The 17,894-nt window shown below is 52.3% G+C and overlaps 1 protein-coding gene across 1 annotated transcript in view; it reads right to left on the bottom strand.

The window, feature by feature from the left end:
• XXYLT1 (xyloside xylosyltransferase 1) overlaps nt 1–16,076 on the bottom strand; it is a 33,736-nt gene extending 17,660 nt beyond the window's left edge. The window contains exons 1-2 of the mRNA XM_051626150.1: nt 15,450–16,076; nt 10,073–10,220 (exon numbers count right to left, since the gene is read on the bottom strand). Of these exons, the coding sequence (XP_051482110.1) occupies nt 10,073–10,220; nt 15,450–15,866 (565 nt within the window). The 5' untranslated portion in view covers nt 15,867–16,076. The remainder of the gene's footprint in view (nt 1–10,072; nt 10,221–15,449) is intronic.
• Between the last annotated feature and the right edge of the window lie 1,818 nt (nt 16,077–17,894).

Below are 17,894 nucleotides of genomic sequence, written 5' to 3'. Positions count from 1 at the left end.
AAGGGGATGGGGGTTCCCAGGAGGATCCCAGCACAGCTCACCCCTGTGCACAGCAGCTTTCCGACACCTCATCAGGTTTCAATTAAATCAACCATGAGGCACGTCATCTAATTGTTCTCTAAAATTAGAGATGAGTATTAACTGCAATGAATCATAATGGAGAATGAAAGCTCCAGTCCCAGCCCTGCCTGGCCCAGCACCAGCCCCCTGCTCTGGTCACACGTGCTGGCAGAGCCCCCCAGAAAAAACTTGCTAAAAAACTGGACCCAGAGAGCACAAAGTACTTTCCTTTTTTCTTTTTTTTTCTTTTTTTTTTTTTTTAAAGCAAGCACAAAATGCAACATGGAGACAAAAATGATCGTGGGTGACATTAAGCACCGTTTTGCCAGATGCAGCTTGCACTGACAGATTAATGGCCAGGACAATTTCTCTACCTGTGACTGGCAAGGGTCCAGGCACTAATATTTATTATGTATCATGATCTTTTGCCCTTCTACCAAATGGCTCCCATGTAGGGGTGGAGGAATGACGTGTTCTCTTATGCACAAACTGCTTGGAGGGGTACAGCTGGATATGTAGAAAAAGGCTGAGGGTATTTTGATCAGCAAGCAAGTTTTCTAACTTCGCCATAGTGTATGTTACCCTCTGCTCTGTTCAGCTCCTGCTCTTCCAGCCACAGCGCATAAAGGGGAGTTACACCACTCGAAGTGGAGATGATCTCCATTAGCACTGACAGTTTTATAGCACAGGCTGGCCCCATTTAACACTTGTAATGTTTTACTGCAGCCTCACACCAGCAGCTGCAGCAGGGCAGCTGCCCGGGCTCAGCTCAAACCCTCCCTTCAGCCACAACCAGAAGAGAAAGACCGGCTTAAGGGATACCTGATCCCACAGCAGGGTCTGTGGTGATGGAAACCAGGAGAGAAGCCCAGCTCCAGTGCCCAAGCCTTGCACTGGGACTCAGCTGCCAAAGAGAGGGAGAATCAAGTTTATTCCAGAGCAGGACTCCAGAGAGATGTTGTTGCAGATCCCCTCTTGTGCAGACACTCCCTCCTTCCCCAAGAGCCTCAGCCCAGTGAGGATGCACAGGCAGGTGGAGGTCACTTCCCTGTGCCCAGCATCTTCTGCCAAGACCTGCATGTGGGCAGGCATCCCAGGTACATGCAAAGGGGCCTGGTGAGTTGTCCAGAGGCTCTGAGCAGTACCCAGGAGCCCTTCCAGCTTTTGCAGCAAGTCTGACGGCCTTTCCCAAGAGGCACCACACCATTGAGACACAGAGTGAGCCTTGGGAGCAAATTCCTCTTCTCCAAAGAGTCAGGTGGGAGCGAGGGCACAGGGGGAAGGAAAGCTGCTTTGGCCAGCCCAGCTAGGACTCAGGGGATGCTGCACAGCAAGCATGCCTGCAGCAGCCATTACCCCTCCAGCCCTTCTTGACCCGCAGCCACTGTTTGAAGCAGCCTACAGATGGGCAGCATTGAGACTCCCTATAGGCTAGGACTGCTTTCCCCTGGTCTGAGTTGGGATGATGGCCTGCAAGAGATTTAAAACTACAGGAAAGGAGATCGATGGAGCATCAGGAAGACAGAAGATGCAAAGGCTGGGGCTGGTACAGAGCCTGGGGGAAGCTGCCAAGCACATAAGCCTGTGGGCACAACTCCCTTGGCTGCTCTGGGAATGCCAGCTGACAGTGGGAAACCTGATGGGAGAAAAGGATATCCCCTTCTCTGCTTTTTGCCTTTTCCTGCTCTGGCACCTGTGCCACCAGTGAGCTGCTGCCTCTCTGGTGCTGCAGGCAGCCAGGGCAGAGGCAGGCAGCAGCAGACCCATGTATTTCCCAAGCACGGACAATGCTGCCACCCTACATGCACAGTTGGGGCCACCTACTGATGGCCAAAACTAGTCTCTGAAGTATACAACACACAATTTCAGAGGCTACATAAGCTACAAACCACCTGGTTACCAGCCACCCTGGGTGCAGGTGTGGGGAGCCCAGGGGGGTTCAACAACCACACATTGGGCTCTAATAGTCAGTCAAGGCAGAAATGCCCCTGCAGCCAGGCCTCTGCAGGCAGCACAGGCTGCTCTGCAGGTGAACTCATCCCGACACTCATCCCAACAATTTTCTCGGTATGAGGGTTGCTCTCCTGGCAATGCCAAGCTCAGACAGCAGGCGCAGGGCTGAGCACAAGCACCAGCCTCTGCTCCAAATCCTCCTCTGGTGTACCAACCACACCAGGCCTGGGGCAGAGGCATGCCAGAACCAGCAGCCACCTCACTCTGCAGAGAGGGGAAAGGAGTGAAAATAGTAACAACTTGTGTGCAGGAAAAAAACAGCAAACAGCACCTTTCTGGAGACCACACGGGGGAAAATTGCCCCACATAGGCAGGGTGACAGGCAGGGACAGAAAGCTGCTGAATGCCGAGTGGTTCCGAGACCCTTCTGCAGGGACAGCAGTGGCTGCAGCCAGCAGGAGTGACAACGCAGTAAAGGGACAGGAGTGTCCTCTGCTGGCTGCTGCTCTTGGTGCTGCAGGGCTGTGGCTGGGGGTCCAGCCAAAGCAGCTGGCCACCCCTGAAAGCCTGAGCTGCAGCAGGGAGCAGAGCACGAGGGCAGGTGCAGCGCCAGGCAGCAATGCCAGTGCTGATACATGGTTTATTTACACAAATATGCTGGGTACTCCATCCTGTCCTTCATTATAGGCTCCTGGATTTTGGCTCACCCCCTGCGCTGCCAGCGCCCCTGGCTGCTCTCCCTCCTGCTGTCAGCAGGGCTGTGAACAGCTTCCCCTCTGACTGTGCACTCTCCCTGCCAGGCCTTAATTTCTCCACAGATAAAGTCTCCCACTCTGCTTCCAGGATTCATCACCGCTGCCACACAGCTCACCTGACAGTGCCAGAGAGCCTGGCCCAGGGGAAGGCAGCTGAGGCAGGGCCAGGCACGACACATGCAAGCACAACAGGCCCTGCAAAGTTGGCAGTGTGCTGCAGTCCCCAGTGTGCTGGCAACTGGGGGCTGCAGGCCCCCTTCCTAGGACCTGCTGCTGCTCTGGAGCCCACCCTCCCAAGAGAAGACGATCCTTCGAAGTCCAAGTTGGCCATGCAGCCAAGGGTTCCTCTGCTCCCTGGGGTGGCACACCAGTCCCCCTCCCCATCCAGCAGCCTCTACTCCGTGCAAACAGGCTGCCAGGGGAGGGCAGGAGGCAAGGTGGGACATGCCCAAGGGCCCCAGCTGCTAACCAGGTTTCTGCAGCATTGATAAGGCACCTAAGGGAGCAGAGCAGAGACTGCCATGCAGCACTTCCAGCCTCTCAGCTAATTAAAAAATTAGGCTGCCTGCCAGAAACAGATAACAAATCACTGCTACCACCCACCCAGGGCAGGCACTTGGGTAAGCTCAGGGGTCTGTACGGTGCAGCAGCAATGGCCCTGGGTGCTCATGGCAACACTGCTCTGCTCACCTTGCTCCACACCCTGAAGTCACTTCCAGAGGGAAGAGCAAGACTCAGCAGGGGACAGATGCATATTGTTCCAGGAAATTAAATTTTCCTGTGCATCCAATTGTCTCCTTGTAATCCATCAAGGTCTGAGAGACTGATATTTAATGGTACTCAACACCTCAGCTCTCAAATGGACTCCAAGGCAGAGACATCACTGAGCACACGACAGTTGCAGGATGGAGCTGGAAGTGCCGCTTGCTACGTATTTAATACACAGTGCTGCTGGGGGAGGAGTGTGAAGGCACTCTTTGGAGCTGAAGGAAGAGCAAAAGGAAAACTTACAATCAGACAAAATAAGGTCTAATTCCAGGTTGCCATAAATTACAAAGTAGTGAGGATGGAAAGCTGTGAAGTAACACGCAGGTGAGACGGAAAGAGAAACAAAAAAGAGGTACAGGAAATGCAATAAAGGTAGGTGAGCTCATGTCCTGATAAACTGTACGTGGTGGGGGAAGGGGCTGCAGGCAGATTTTGTCCTTGTTTCTTCCTCCTAAGCAATAAGGAACTACAGCAGAGCAGCCAGCAAGGCTGTGGGGGAGAGCAGCCCTGGCATCAATGCTGGGTGACCCCCCCACCCCGCAGCTTCCACTCCTTGGGAAGAGGGGAGCAGGGCTGGCTGGGGGGGCAGCACCCACCCACAGCACCGGGTGCCAAGACCCTGTGCTCTGCAGGGAGGGCGAAACAGCCATCTGCACCTACCCTAGCCTGACAGATCTAGGACATCCAAAAATAATCGATGGTGGCACTGCAGTGAGGGGCAGTCAGTGGAAATGATGAGAAGTGACACCACGCCCGGGGGCTGCGGGTCACACCGGGCCCCAACAGCGGCAGCGCTGCAGGGAAGGGGCCTCTGCTGTGCCAAGGACCCGGGGGGCTGCCAGTCACCTGCCAAGGAGCATCCACGTTCCCATCACCTCAGCAGTCCTTCCCAATGGCTCCTGTGCAGCAGGGCTCAGGCCCAGGGGTCCTCCTGCCAGGAGATGTTCATCCTTCAGGCAGCCGAATGGTGTTAGTATCTCATTTTGGCAGGTGAGGACCCCCCTCCAAGGCAACAGACTCAGAAGTTTACCTGAGGTGGGCTTATTTAGAAGTCTGCTGTTGCCTGCTCCCAAAAAATACCACGGAAACTCCCACAGCACAACAGGCTTGTCTCAGTAAGGAACAATGGCTGGCACAGCTCTCCCTATAGCTCACAAATCCATCACTCCAGCTTCTTCTCATTGCAGGAACTGACATGAGTGAGCAAAGCCCAGAGACAGGCTGGGGAAGGAATCTTGCTGTTTTTCACGTGGCTGGGACATAAAGCAGGAGGTTATGAGAACACACCACAAACGATTAAGAGCCCCTCAGTCTCTGTAAAGATGGGAACATTTTTGCCAGAAAATAAACCCTTCAGCTACTGCAGCATCCCGTGGGAATTGTGGCTTGAGAGCATGTGGCTCTGGTGCCGTCTCCCACGACTCCACCACAGACCCCAGTTTTCTGTGCCTCTTCACAACATCTCCACTTGGATAATGCACCGTAAGGCCTGGAGCACCCAGGACACAAGCACTCGCCTCCTAGCATGCTTACAACCTTCTGCATCTCTGCACACCCTGATGAGATGGGGATCAGCAATGATGGCAGTGCTCAGCCAGCAGGAAAGGATCAGGAGAGCCACAGTCAAAATGCTCATTTATTGCTATGTAAGTTGCTGAATGTCATGGGTAGCTGAACTGTGCACCCATGACAGGAGGAAGAAGGGGAGGTGATGCTCCCCCATCTCCCTCTGCTGGGCTCCACCTTAGGGACCTCTGATGCACATTTCTCTGTTCACAGTGTGACATGGGATTAATGCACCTTAACTCAATGCACACAGGTGCTGTCAAGGGGAAACATCGCGTGCAGGCACCTGGCACTCTGCAGGGCAAACAGCCCAGTCCAGACAATCCCACATTATGGATCTGAACACAGCAGCTGCAACGGCAAACCCTCATGCACGCACACCAACAAATTTGTTTTCCCAAATGCAACAAATCACATTTTCAGGACACTGCCTGCTTTCACAGAAGCACACTAGCAGAAGGCAGTTACTTGTCAAGGTGCTGTCCCATCAAACACATTACTTCCCTGATACTTCTGCTTCACCCCCTCCCCCAGCTCCCTGGCTCTCCACTCTACAGCCCATGGCAGGAGCGCTCTGGGTGCCTGGTCTTGGATAAGGCGAGGTGCCCTGAGAAGGCACAGCACAGCTCAGCGCTTGCTCCAACACGTCTCTTCCCTGGCCTTTGCCCTCCTCCAGCTCTGCTTGCTGGGAAAGGCGTAAGCTGATGCTCACAGAAGCCGCTGTCTCCAGGATGGGGCTGCCGGAGCAGAAAAGGCTGATATCAGTTCCGTGGGAGACCAAGCTGAAGCCAGCAGCTGGAGCCTGCTGCAAGCCGCACCAAACCCCAAGCGGCCTGGGACTTGGTCATTGACAGGCAGCTTGGACAAACATCATTAGAATCACGTCTACAATTAATAATCAGTACAGCCGTTGATAATGAGCTAGAGAAATTGCCCCATGCAGAGCCTGAGGCCAGGGAGAACTCTGGACCTCCTGTTTGACCCCAGTGTGTCACAGCCATTAAGGCCAGACACTCACTATGAAGCCAATGGCACAGCTCCCTGCCAGCAGCCACCTCCCCAGACATGGTGCTGCTTATTCACCTGCAACAGTGGCTGTGCTTCCCCCCACCACACAGAGCCATGGCCCCCACGACGTGCTCCTGCACAGCTTGCAGCTCAGGGAGATCCCAAGCAGAAGCTCTGTCTGTCAGACAGCAGCTTCCCATGATTTCCTCTTCTGTAAGGCAGCCCAGCATCCACAATATCCCATGTCAAGAAGCTCCACAGATCACCCTACTTGTGTGGATAACCACTGCACTCTCTGTTTTAAACCCATCTCTTGCCAACTTTGATGCCCCCCAGTTCTTGTACAAACATCTGCCTCACACAGCCCATGGCTTCATGCACTGCACCATTACCCCTTCAGCCAGCTCACTCTCAGAGAAGAGGGTCCCAGTCAAAAAGGTTTGTCCCATACAGAAGCCATTGCTCTTCTCTGAACCTCTTTCAAGTTTTTTCCAACACATCATGTTGGTACATTATATATTTTGCAGTGCACAATGATCAGTCTGCTTTGTGCTTTCTCACAGCTCTTCATCTTTATTTAGTCACACAGAAACTTACCCACTTCTCCCACTGATGCTTACTTCCCTTACAAGCCCTTGATAAATAACCTTACCAAATACACCTGGAGATCAAGCTCCTGAGTTTTCAATCAGCACATCCCTAGCTGTGTCTTCATGGCAAACCAATTCTTCCTGAAAAGCACCTTACTTGGGCCAAGAACTCCCTGAGGAGCCCACAGCTTCCCATGGCTGTCCCTCTGCCACCCCACCTCCTCCTCCCCTTGCTGCGGCACCAGGAGTCTGTCCCGTGATCTTGCCTGCCCGACAGATCTGCCCAGACATTGCTCCTTCATGTATCTGTAAAGAGGGTGACCTGCCAAGTGCTTTGAAGTTACACGACAAGTGATTAGAGGAATTGAAGCCAGTCAGAAAGTGAGAAGCCACCTCTGGATAGGCATACTGAAAAGGAAAGTTAAAAGGTCCGAGACCTTGTCCTCCCTTCCCCTCCCAGCAAGTGCTTGCTCTGCAAGTCCCAAGATCATTTCATGGCTGGTATCGTCCTCATCCTGGCAGCTCCTCCTAAACCTGAATCCTGCTCATTCTCTCCCTGTGTAACTTTCCCATCACTTCTCCCTTGCAAAGCCATTGAGATGCAATCAAGCTCTCTTCCAGCTCCTTGGGCTTGGCCACACCACATTAAAACAGGATTTATAAGCCTCAAAGCACAGACAAGAGTTACGCAGTCTGCACTTCTGCACGCTGCATACCAAGTCCCCAGCTGATTTAAATCAGATTAACTCCACTGATGTAAGGCATTTAAGGGAAGAGAGTTCCATGATTTACACTGGCTAAGAAGCTGGTATATTATAGTTTGGCAGCTGCAGGTTTTTAACTGAAGATTTTTGGGCAAGGATCCCAAGCAGCAGTGGCAAACCCCATTTATTCTCAGTGCAATATACATGCAGCCCACATGTGTTTCACAAAAGTCCTCTTTAAAACAAACAAACAAACAAACAAACAAACAAACAAAAAACTGTGCTGTTCAATTGTGCATGCCATCACTCTGCAAAGTCAACTCCCCATCAAAACTCCAAAGCTTCCAGCAAATCGGTAAGTCATGATACTACAGAAATGCCTCCCTTCAAAAAATGATGAACCTGGGAAACTAAAGCCAGGCAACTTCAGTGCAAAGGCTGCTAGCTACTGAAAAAGCCCCTATACACCTATTAATACAAATGTGTACAAGCACACAACGGAGTTTAATATTCAAATCACACCCTTCATTTCTGCTGGAGGATGTTTCAGCTTCCAATCAAATCTGGCTTCCACAAAAACTGGTACTAACATTATGGAGCCAGAAGCGCCTACAAAGGTGCACAGAAAGATGCAGCGTTCAGGGCAGGTGAAACAGTACAGAAATGCACCATAAAAAAGGCTAATACTGCCTGAAAAGGAAGGTTTAGTCTTTTCTTTTTCCCACCTTTGCAAAGTGGCTCCTTCATGCCAGTAGAGGCCGGTATGTCAGCAGCAGGAGCCCAGTGCCATTCCCACACCACCCACAAGCCTGCAAGCAGGCAGCAGAGCTGCAGCCATCCCTGCAGCACTGGCTGCATGTCAGGAAGCAGGGAAGGGGCTGGGAGGCCCCACCAGCCCCATAAATCACCAGGCACCCAGCATAGTAAGTCTGACCTTCCTTGCAAGGGAAAGATAAATTAGCTTTACTAGGTGCTTCTGAAACAAGAACTATGCTTGTGAAACTGTAAAAATGCCTCTTTAAACATCTTTTGCCTCAAATGGACCACGGAAAGCCCCATCAGGCTGAGGGAGAGCAAGCAAGGTTCCCAAGAGATGAAACAACCAACGGTTGATGAACAGAGAAAAGGCATTTCAGACTGAGAAGCATCTTGCCAGCCAGCAGCACAACACGGGTATCTTTAGCACTTGGTAAAGACAGGGCAAGGAATCACAATAAGTGAGTTAGCCAGCATTAATGCCGTCATTTGTATTCAGCATGCTTCAAAGCACTCCCAGTGCAGACATCACCAGACAAAAAACTAACTACCCAAGTCCAACAGGGAGCAAAGTACAGTGCATTTGCTAGAGACCACAGAGTAATGATCAGTGGGGTTGGATGGGACCCTCGGGGCTCCCCTGCCCCACAGCCCTGGGGGGACGAAGCAGATCACCTCTCCTGCTCTTCCCTAACTCCTGCACAAATTAAACTGGCCCACTGCTTAAGGAGCTAGCATGGGACACTGTGCCTCCAGACAGTGACATGTCCACAGGAAGCCTCATGAGCCAGTGCAGAGGCAGGAGCTACTGGGCAGAGCCAAACTGGGACAGGGCTCAGCAGAGGCACGGGAGTCATACCCGCTCACGTCCCAGCAAAAGCAAGACTGTGCCTGAGATTCACATTCTGCCAAAGTCTGGCAGAGGCTCCAGATGCCAAGAAACCTGCCAGTGCCAGTGGTACCAGCCACAGGAACAGCTATTTCAGCAACACACACATGTAGCAACAGGCCACCACCACATGCCATCCACAAGCAGGTTCAAGAGGCTGGTCACCTCTCCTCCCGTGGCAGGTGTACAGTTGGGCAGGCCCCTGGGGATCCCTGCCACCCACACCCTGCCATGGCACAGGGAAGGCACAGGGCCAGAAGCTGGCCAGGGAGAGAGAGGATGCTGCCCTCACTGGTGCAACAGGCCAGTGGGACACCCAGCAGGGAGAGCCCAGGGACAAGCGCCAGGAAGAGACAGGCAGGGACGGGGCAGCTCCGGGGAAAGGGGTTTGGAGCTCAGGGATTCAACACCCTCTTTGTGCAGCCAATCCAAGGCTGGAGAGCACGTCAGTCCCAGGAGAAGCATCCCATGCAGACGGGGAAGGAAAACATGGCATCAACTGAGCCAAGCCCTTTTTGCCAGCTGCCTTGTTTTCCTGCAGATTTATTGTTGTTCCCGCACTCAGTAACAGCAGAGTAAAAGCACAGTAAGGAAACTTAAGTGATCAGCAGTTGCTAACCAGCAAAGCTTTCCAAAAGCTCACCAAAGCCAAGAGGAAAGGCTTGACAACCGCTCTCTGCTGACGCCTGCTAGCACACAGCCAAGACAATGCGCCACGGACACGAGGCACCTCTTTCTGCTGACACTCCCCAGGAAAGGGGGCTATAAACACACACAGGGCAAGCACAACTGCTGCTGCCTCACCTCTCCTACCATCTCACGGCAGGAGGAATAACCTCCCGCCACTTCCACCAGAAGAGACCTGGATGTGGATGGTCTTGGACCAAAGGGACTGCATGACTGCAGGAAGAAGCAGAACCCAGGGAGTCCATCACAAAAGTTCATTTACTTCCTTTGTATTTCAAATAGCAGCAGACAACATTTTGGAGCAGAAGAAAAAGAGCCTGCACAGTGGACACTCACCTTTGGGCATGATGCGATGCATCGCAACCGACAAGAAGAAGATGGAGTCACTGTAGTAGGTCCCCGATCCAGCACTGAAGTGTTTCTGCATGGATTCGACAATTGGAAACAGCTTTTCTGTCAGCTCATTCACATCATGGACTATTACCTAGAAGAGACACCAGAAACACCACTCAGCTGCTGTGTCTGGGACTGGTCCAGCGCTGGTGGCCTTTGCTTAGCCTATGCTGGCACAGGGAGACTGTTAGAGCACAAGTACTGCTGGTGGTGGCATTGCAGCTGCACAAAGGGGCCTGACTGCCCTGGCCCCTGCACAGCTCCCTGCCACCGGGGCCAGGACTTCTATGACTATTTCATAAACGTGATGGGCTGAGAAAGACTCAAATCCACTCATACAATCAAGTCTGTTCAATGGTTTGATCGGGGTTTTTTTGGTCAATTCCCGCTGCCTACTGAAACCACAGATCTGGTCTCCCATATGGAGTCCATCAGCAGAGGTGACAGCTGGCTCCAGGCTCTGGCATCCTGCTGTTTTGAGGCAAGCCAGACCACGTCACTTACTCTGAGGACCAAGACTTGCTCCCTGCTACAGAGGCAGGCTGTGACAGGGCCAGGAACACAGCCCGGATTTCCTGAACATCAGCCCAGCAGGGAGTCAAGCTCTGCAGCACGTCCTGCGGGGGCTGGAGGGGGAAAGGGACAATGGGCCACAGCACGCTGACGAAAATCCAGACTAGCAGTTACAGCAGAGCCAAGCATCTTCTCTAGATGGAGCTCAGCCCACATATGCCAGAGCCTTGCCCATGCTCAGCTAGCCATGCTCTGCAATCCTCAGCACTGCTACACCAGAACCAGCCCTGGAACACCAGTGCAGGTCATGGCTATGGGCCAGAAACTGAGGCAACTGCAATTGTACCTTGTCAGCTACTGAAATTTTACAAGTTTATAATTAATTCTGGTCGAAGTCTCATGTTCCTGCAGCCTGCTGCTCATTATCTACACAGGATGCAGGTCGCTGAATCACGCAAGATAACAGGAGGGATTTTGAGGGTAATTACGAGAGACAAGGGACACAACCCTGGTGCGGATAAGGGGGAATGCGGGAACTTGAGTGTGGAGACTCAGGGTCAGCGCCGCCTTCTTTACCCCAGGGAAAGCAGGAAGAGCCCAGCAGGAACTGAAGGCCAGTGTGGACACCGCTTTGTAGCAGTACTTGAATTTTGCAAAGAGGAGCCTGTGCTCCTTGTTTGAGGGATACAGAGACACTTCCTTAAGCATTCAGCAGGGAATTGAACCCCATGATCTCCACAGGTTCCTTCCAAACTAAACTATTCAAGAGTTCTGTGGTTTCACTCTTTTTTCCTACTAAAGCTTCAACTGCTTAAGAGCAAGGAACCCTACACTATACACTTAAAAATTCAAGACAGAGTGTTTGCTTTTTTAAAACTAAACCAAATCAAGTATACACCTGAGCTGGTGCAATTACCATCCTCTTTATGGGATGCACGTGGGGCTTTGACACCAAGCGGGGCTGGCACAGAGACAGAGGCAGGGAGTGATCTGGAGCTTCTTCCTCCCATTCTTTCTTGCAGAAAACGTTACCCAGAGCAAACTGCTCTCATGTCAGAGCAGAGCTGGCCAGAGGTGTGGAGCCACTCGTGGGACTGGCAGTGCGCTGCACAAGGCAAGTACAGAGGGGTGCTGCTGGAGGACAGGCACAGCCCCCCTGCTGGGGAGGGCACCCCACACACCTGCCCCTGGCTGAGGGCTCAGTGTGGGCCCTTGCCACCAGCTGGGTGTTGTAGGAGAGCCCTTGCACAGGCTCTGCAGCCAGCGTGTCCCTCGGCATGGCAGCCACCCTGCTGGTGTCCCGGCTGCTGGGCTCAGGGCCAAGGGCCTGCAGGAGGACGGCAGGAAAACCACAGAACAACATGTACCAGGAAAGTGCCTTGGGAGAGCTCATCAGCAGCTGCACCTGGCTTTGGATAACACAGCAGACATAACCCTCCCCCACCACACTGCAGGGGAGGAAACTCCCTTACTGGGAACATGACAGCAGCATCTTGCCTCAGCCCTGCCAAGCTGCATGGCTGGCTTTGCCGTCATGGTTAGAGCCAGCAGCACTGCAGGAAGGGGCAGGAGAACAGCACGGCTGCAGGGAGCAGAACAGCAGCACCTGAAGCAGATTGGCAGCACCAAGTGCTGCTGATGGCAGTGATCCCAGCTAACCAAACAGCAAAACACAGCTACTTTCCAGGTAATTCTCCTGTACATAGAGCTGAGCACCACCAGCACCACCACCCCATGAATGCATAATGCTCTTCTCCCAGCCCAGCTTCATAGGGACAGCTTCAGGGTCTGGCCAGACTGGAAAGGCATGGAGAAGAAATAAGCACCTGTAACTGCCCTTCTGCAGCCAGAAAAGGAAGCCTGAGGTCTGCATGGCACACAGAAAACAGCTGAGCAGGAGGAAAAAAAGTCACACCAATCCAAGTCACCTCAGAAACAAGAAGAGTGCCTAACACTAGTGGACAAAAATAATGGGAAAATTACTCCTGAAACTCCAGACACAGCATCATCTGCCTTCCATGCCCTGCCAAAGAACACAGGAAAATCTGTTTTTTGCCCACCCTTCGGTTAGGCACTTCTACAAAGCCAGCTCCTGAGCAGCTGAATCTTCCTTCCGCAGCCACAGGTCAGCCAGCCTCACCAGGACTGCAAGGGCTTCTCCTCTCCACACTGCTGATTTGAGCACAGCTTGTTGATCTGCTGCTAATTTTGTACTTCGTTATTTATTTGTGCAGCAGCTTTCAGTAAATCCCCACAGCTAAATCCGACCACATTTGCTGAGGACATAAGTAAGTTCTAGGGGTTTCCTGTGCAAGCAGTTTTATAAACACACATCCCACACTGAGAAGACACCCTCAATTGAGTCACTAGAAAAAAACAACCAACATATCATTTGTCTTTAACTTTCCCTCCTTCTCAGACCAGGTATCTTTCCAGCTCTCCTGTAAGCACAGGGTCACGGCAGCTCAGTCATCCCAGCATGTCCCTGCACAGTGCCAGACCCACAGAGAAGCCAGTTTGGCAGCATCCTCTGCCAGACCAATCTAAACTATTAACCAGGAAGAGCAACGTGTAGAGAGCGCAGAAAATTTTATCCTTGGAGGAGAAGAGAATAAATAAGTTATATGAATCAGCCCAAGGAGTCAGACTGAGCAGTCCTGAGTTGCAGGAAATGGGGCAAGCTGGGGCTCTCTGTAAGCATCGTATCGGCTGCTAAGACGTGTCCAGGCTTGCTCCTGGGCCACTTCCAGCTCCTTGGGAAGCAGGAGAGGCCGCAGACATCACCGTGCAGTGCACAGGGCAGGACATGCTCTCTGCAACTGCCAGTATAGAAACCTTGGTGAAAGCCAAGCAGAAGCTCTGCAAGCTGGGTCTGGGAGGACGAGACACGGGCAGGAAGGCCGGGTCCCGCCGGGTGCCAGCAGGCAGCGAGTGCTTCCTCCGGCACAGCTGCTCGCGGGTGCTTCCCAGCCCACACCCTCCGTCCTCGCTGCTCCCCACCCCACGCGGAACAAGGACCCAGGCACCGCATGGCGGAGCAGCAGCACCATCTGCTGCTCGCAGGCAGCACCCTGTGCTCCTCATACCACATCTGGAACACATCTGCATAGGCTTTGTGGGACTGGTGACGCCATGTCACAAGTACCCTGCGACTGGGACAGCCCAGGTCTGCCCTGTACCCAAGCTGCTCCCATTTATCCCAACTGCAGTGCATCCTAAAGCTCCCCTATTCTCACTTTCCACTTCCTACCCTGGTGGGCTGCAAATGGTCACTTCAGTCTCCAGAAGATTTTGAAAGCTCCTGATTTTGCTCAGGGAGAGATGAGAGCTGGCCCAAAACCAAGAGCTGGGATCCAGGTTTGAGTCCTGGGCTTCACCCTAACAGAGGACTCTGCTGAATCCAGCTCTGCAAGGAGGAGAGGACAAGGGCAGCTCCAAAAGCAGAGTCCAAACCATAACCTTTTGAAGAGTAAGTTATGGTCATGGTTGTTATCAATCCTGCCTCAGCTCAAGCTGCCCTCTAAGCACTTTATGAGGCCTTGTTTCTGCATCTGCTCTAGCAGAACAGTGTAAGAACCAGGAGAGTATTCTGAGGACACCAAAAGAAACCAAGAAAGGAGAAGTCTCAGGACAGAGATGAGTTATTGCTGGAGCTACCCAAGTACCAGAGTGAGGATCAACCAGCTTCAATGTTTAGTGGCACTAGAGGTCCAAGTTACAGTGACATTTCCTCGTTGATAAAGAAGAATGAGATAGGCTACAGCAAGAACAAAAAGGCACCTTCACCTGCTTGTGTACCAGAGACTGTCACGGTGCTAAGTGTGAGGCTACCTGCTTCAGAAGCATGCAAAGGTCTGTGCTCTCTAGAACTCCACCTCAAACCAAGTGGATAGATGTGAAGTGCACTACCAGCCCCAGGCTAGCTGATGAAACCAGGGTACATCAGGGTCTGCCAGGGGAGAGAGAAGCAGCTGTCCCACTGAGCGGATCCCAGTGAGATCTCACCTGAGCTCCCCAGCCCACACTGCTTGGTCACAACCAAGAGAGATCAGTTTTAGAGCAAGACCTACTTGCCGAGCTGTGAGCCAGGCTTCACAAGCACCTACAGAGAGGCCCACCCGCAACAGACGTGTCACTGCATGCCCCTGCCTCCCGCTCCCACCCCACACAACATTTAACTCGCAGGCCTGTGTCCCCCTGGAGAAGCAATGCAGGCCTGGCTGCCCAGAGCGTTTTGGTTTCTGAGAAGGACAGAGGGCAGGAAGGCAGGCACAGGCACACAGGGGTGCCTGCCCAGACACGTGCGGTCCTTACACTGAGACCCTGAACCAGGGCTAACAACAGGGCCTCTGCAAGAGAAGCAGCACAGCTCAGAGCAACTGCTCCGCTCCAGCACAAGTGTTTTGCCAGAGCTGTCCCTGGGCCAGGCAGCACACCAGTGCTGGGCAAGACATCGCAGAGCTGCACCAGGACCCCTCCCAGCAAGCAGCAGCGGGGAACGTGGGTTCTCAGCTCATGCACAGGCCCTCCAGAAGATGCAGGAGACCGGGGAGACGCATCCTTCTCCAACACAGACGGGAAGCAAACTCCCTCAGCGTGGAGCTCTCGGCGCAGCAAGCCTCACTGCTCCTCCCTTTGCCTTACGGGAAGGTCCGCACGACAAAGGAAGCGCGGGGCTTCCCAGTACGGCTCGCAGGAAGGCAGGTCCCCAGAAGATGGCCCGGCCCGGGAGCACGGCAGGCCCGGCGCAAGGCCGCGGTGCCGCCCAGCCCCGCTCCCGGCCCGGCCCCCGCCCCACCCGCCGCACCTGGTGCCGGAAGGCGGCTCCGCGCAGCAGGTCCCGCAGCAGCCCCAGCCCGATGTCCCGGCTGGCGCCTTCGGTGACGAGGTGGAGGTGCAGCGCGTCCCCGGCGGGCAGCCGGCCGTGCCGCAGCAGCGAGCGCAGGGCGGCCTGGGCCTTGCCGCGCAGCGCCGGGCTGCGCTCCGCCTTGGTGAACATCAGCAGGAGGTGCAGGCCGCGGGCCGCGCCCTCCGGGGGCCGGCGGGCCGGGGCGGGCGGCGTGGCGCGGAGCCGGCGGGTCGCGCTGGAGAAGGTCTCCCCGCCGCCGCCCAGGTAGTAGAAGGCGCAGACGGCCAGGGCGGCCGCCAGAGCCAGGGCCCAGGGCTGGGAGCGCGGCCAGCCCCGCGGCCAGCCCCGCTCCCGGCCCCGGCCCAGCGCCGCCATGCCGGGCTCGCCGCCCCGCCCCGGCCCCGCGCAGGGACGGCCGCTCAGCGCAGAGACAGGTTTAATCAAGGACAGTATTTACATCCTTACAGCATGTACAGGTGGTTAACTACAAAGGTGACAACGCGCGTCGCTCATTTACAATGACAAACTGCGGAGGAACTACATTCGAGTTTTAGATACAAAGTCTACAGCGTCGTTAAATGCGGGGGGGGGGGGGGGGGGGGGGGCTGGTTACACGCGCTTTACAGGTACAGCGGGGGGGGAACAAAAGTTCGTGATTTCAGACAGAGGAACCTCGCTGCTTGAGGAAACAATGAGATTCCAGCGATTTCTATCAAAACATGGAAAAAATCAGGGTTGCTAACAAAACTGAGAGGGATTTTTTCCTCCTCTATCATAGGCTTCCATGGGAAGAGAAACAAGAAAATACTGTGTGCAGAAAGATAAAGCAAGCGTATGAAAGGGGATATACCAAAGTGGTACATTAATCCTTTTCCCCTGTGTTGCCTTTCTGCAGTTGTCCCTGTTTTTAAAATGTGCTTTTCTGCAAGCAAGACAGCAAGAACATTTTGGCCATCAGGGTGCACAAACTCGTGGCATAGACTCTGACGTAGGAAGAAGTGTCCATCTGTGAAGGGGAAGGGAGGGTAGTTTGCAAAACTGACTTTCAAAATGCTTTAAATGTATTGAATAATCAGTCCTTTTGACAGGGTAAAAATACCATGTCCTGGAGACTCACTCATTATTTGTAATTCTATCAAATGGTCCTTTTATATGCATTGTGTCATTTGAGATTCTTGTGATCAAAACACAGAGTTAACATTTACACTTTGGAAGGGATGGCTGCAGAGAAGCACCAGTCCTGGAAACATCACAGACAACCCCACACTAATTCTACTTCTCACTTTTTTTTTCCTTCAATGCTACAGAGCATTTGCTCTTTCAAAACTAATAATTTGGACAACATGTGTGTACTGATATCATACTGCAAAACAGGAGAAAGTTCCTCTTGTAAGGGGATTTTCTGACAGCAGTTGGAAGGTCTGGTTGCATTTTCTGGAACTATTTCAGCTCAGTATATAACCAGGTAAAATACAAAACCCCAACAAAATGAAAATGCAGTATTAATACAGGATCCCTTAACACACTAACATTAGAGGTCACAAAAGGTACAATCCAAAATTTATTAATTCAGTGGAAAGTCTGCTACCAATTTCAGTGATTTCTTGGATTAGGCCCTAATTGGTAGGGAGGCTGAAGTCTACAGTATACTAATGAACAATGGAAACACATGTTCATACTGCACAGCTTGTGAAAGCACAGCTAGACTTCTGCCATCTACCATCTTCACCCATATTCATGGGAACAAATTCCAGCCTGCTAAATATAATTTAGTGGCATGATTCAAAATGATAGTTCAGAAATTTCAGTTTCTATGCACTGAATGACATTAACATAAAATATGAAACCTTCTGAACAATACAGACCCCTACGGAGAGACTACAAACAATTTTAATCAGCATGCAACATAAGTAAATTATACTTCTGAAATCAAGACACATTAGAATCTATGTTGAGCCTCTTGATATTTGTCTTTCCAGATGTCACATGATATAATTCTGGCCAGGAAAAATTTTACAATCTTTCAATGTGCTAGGTAGTAAATTATTAAAAATCCATGTGAAAGCTGATTTTAAACTATGTTAGGAATCTATGGCTCTGTACCTCACCAACTAAGACCTGCTGTACTTAATACCTACAGAGAAACATGAACTGGAATTGAAGCTTTCCATGATCTGGTACAAAGTACAAGTTCTCACTGTGGATCTTTACTGTCTAGTAATCTAGTTATACTCAAATTCATATTGTAATAAAACTGGAAGTTTCCTAATATGACTGAGCAGAAGATTAGCACTTGAGTCAGAACTCAGTACAGAAATCGTGATCTTCAGAGTACTAGAGATAATCATACTTTTTTTTTTATTACCAAGGACTGAATCCTATGAGTTACTGAGGTCCTGGAGC

Source organism: Apus apus, chromosome 8 (assembly GCF_020740795.1).
Source record: "Apus apus isolate bApuApu2 chromosome 8, bApuApu2.pri.cur, whole genome shotgun sequence".
Classification (NCBI taxonomy): domain Eukaryota; kingdom Metazoa; phylum Chordata; class Aves; order Apodiformes; family Apodidae; genus Apus; species Apus apus.
Note: the sequence above shows the minus strand (reverse complement) of the source record. Positions and strands in the feature narration are given on the sequence as shown.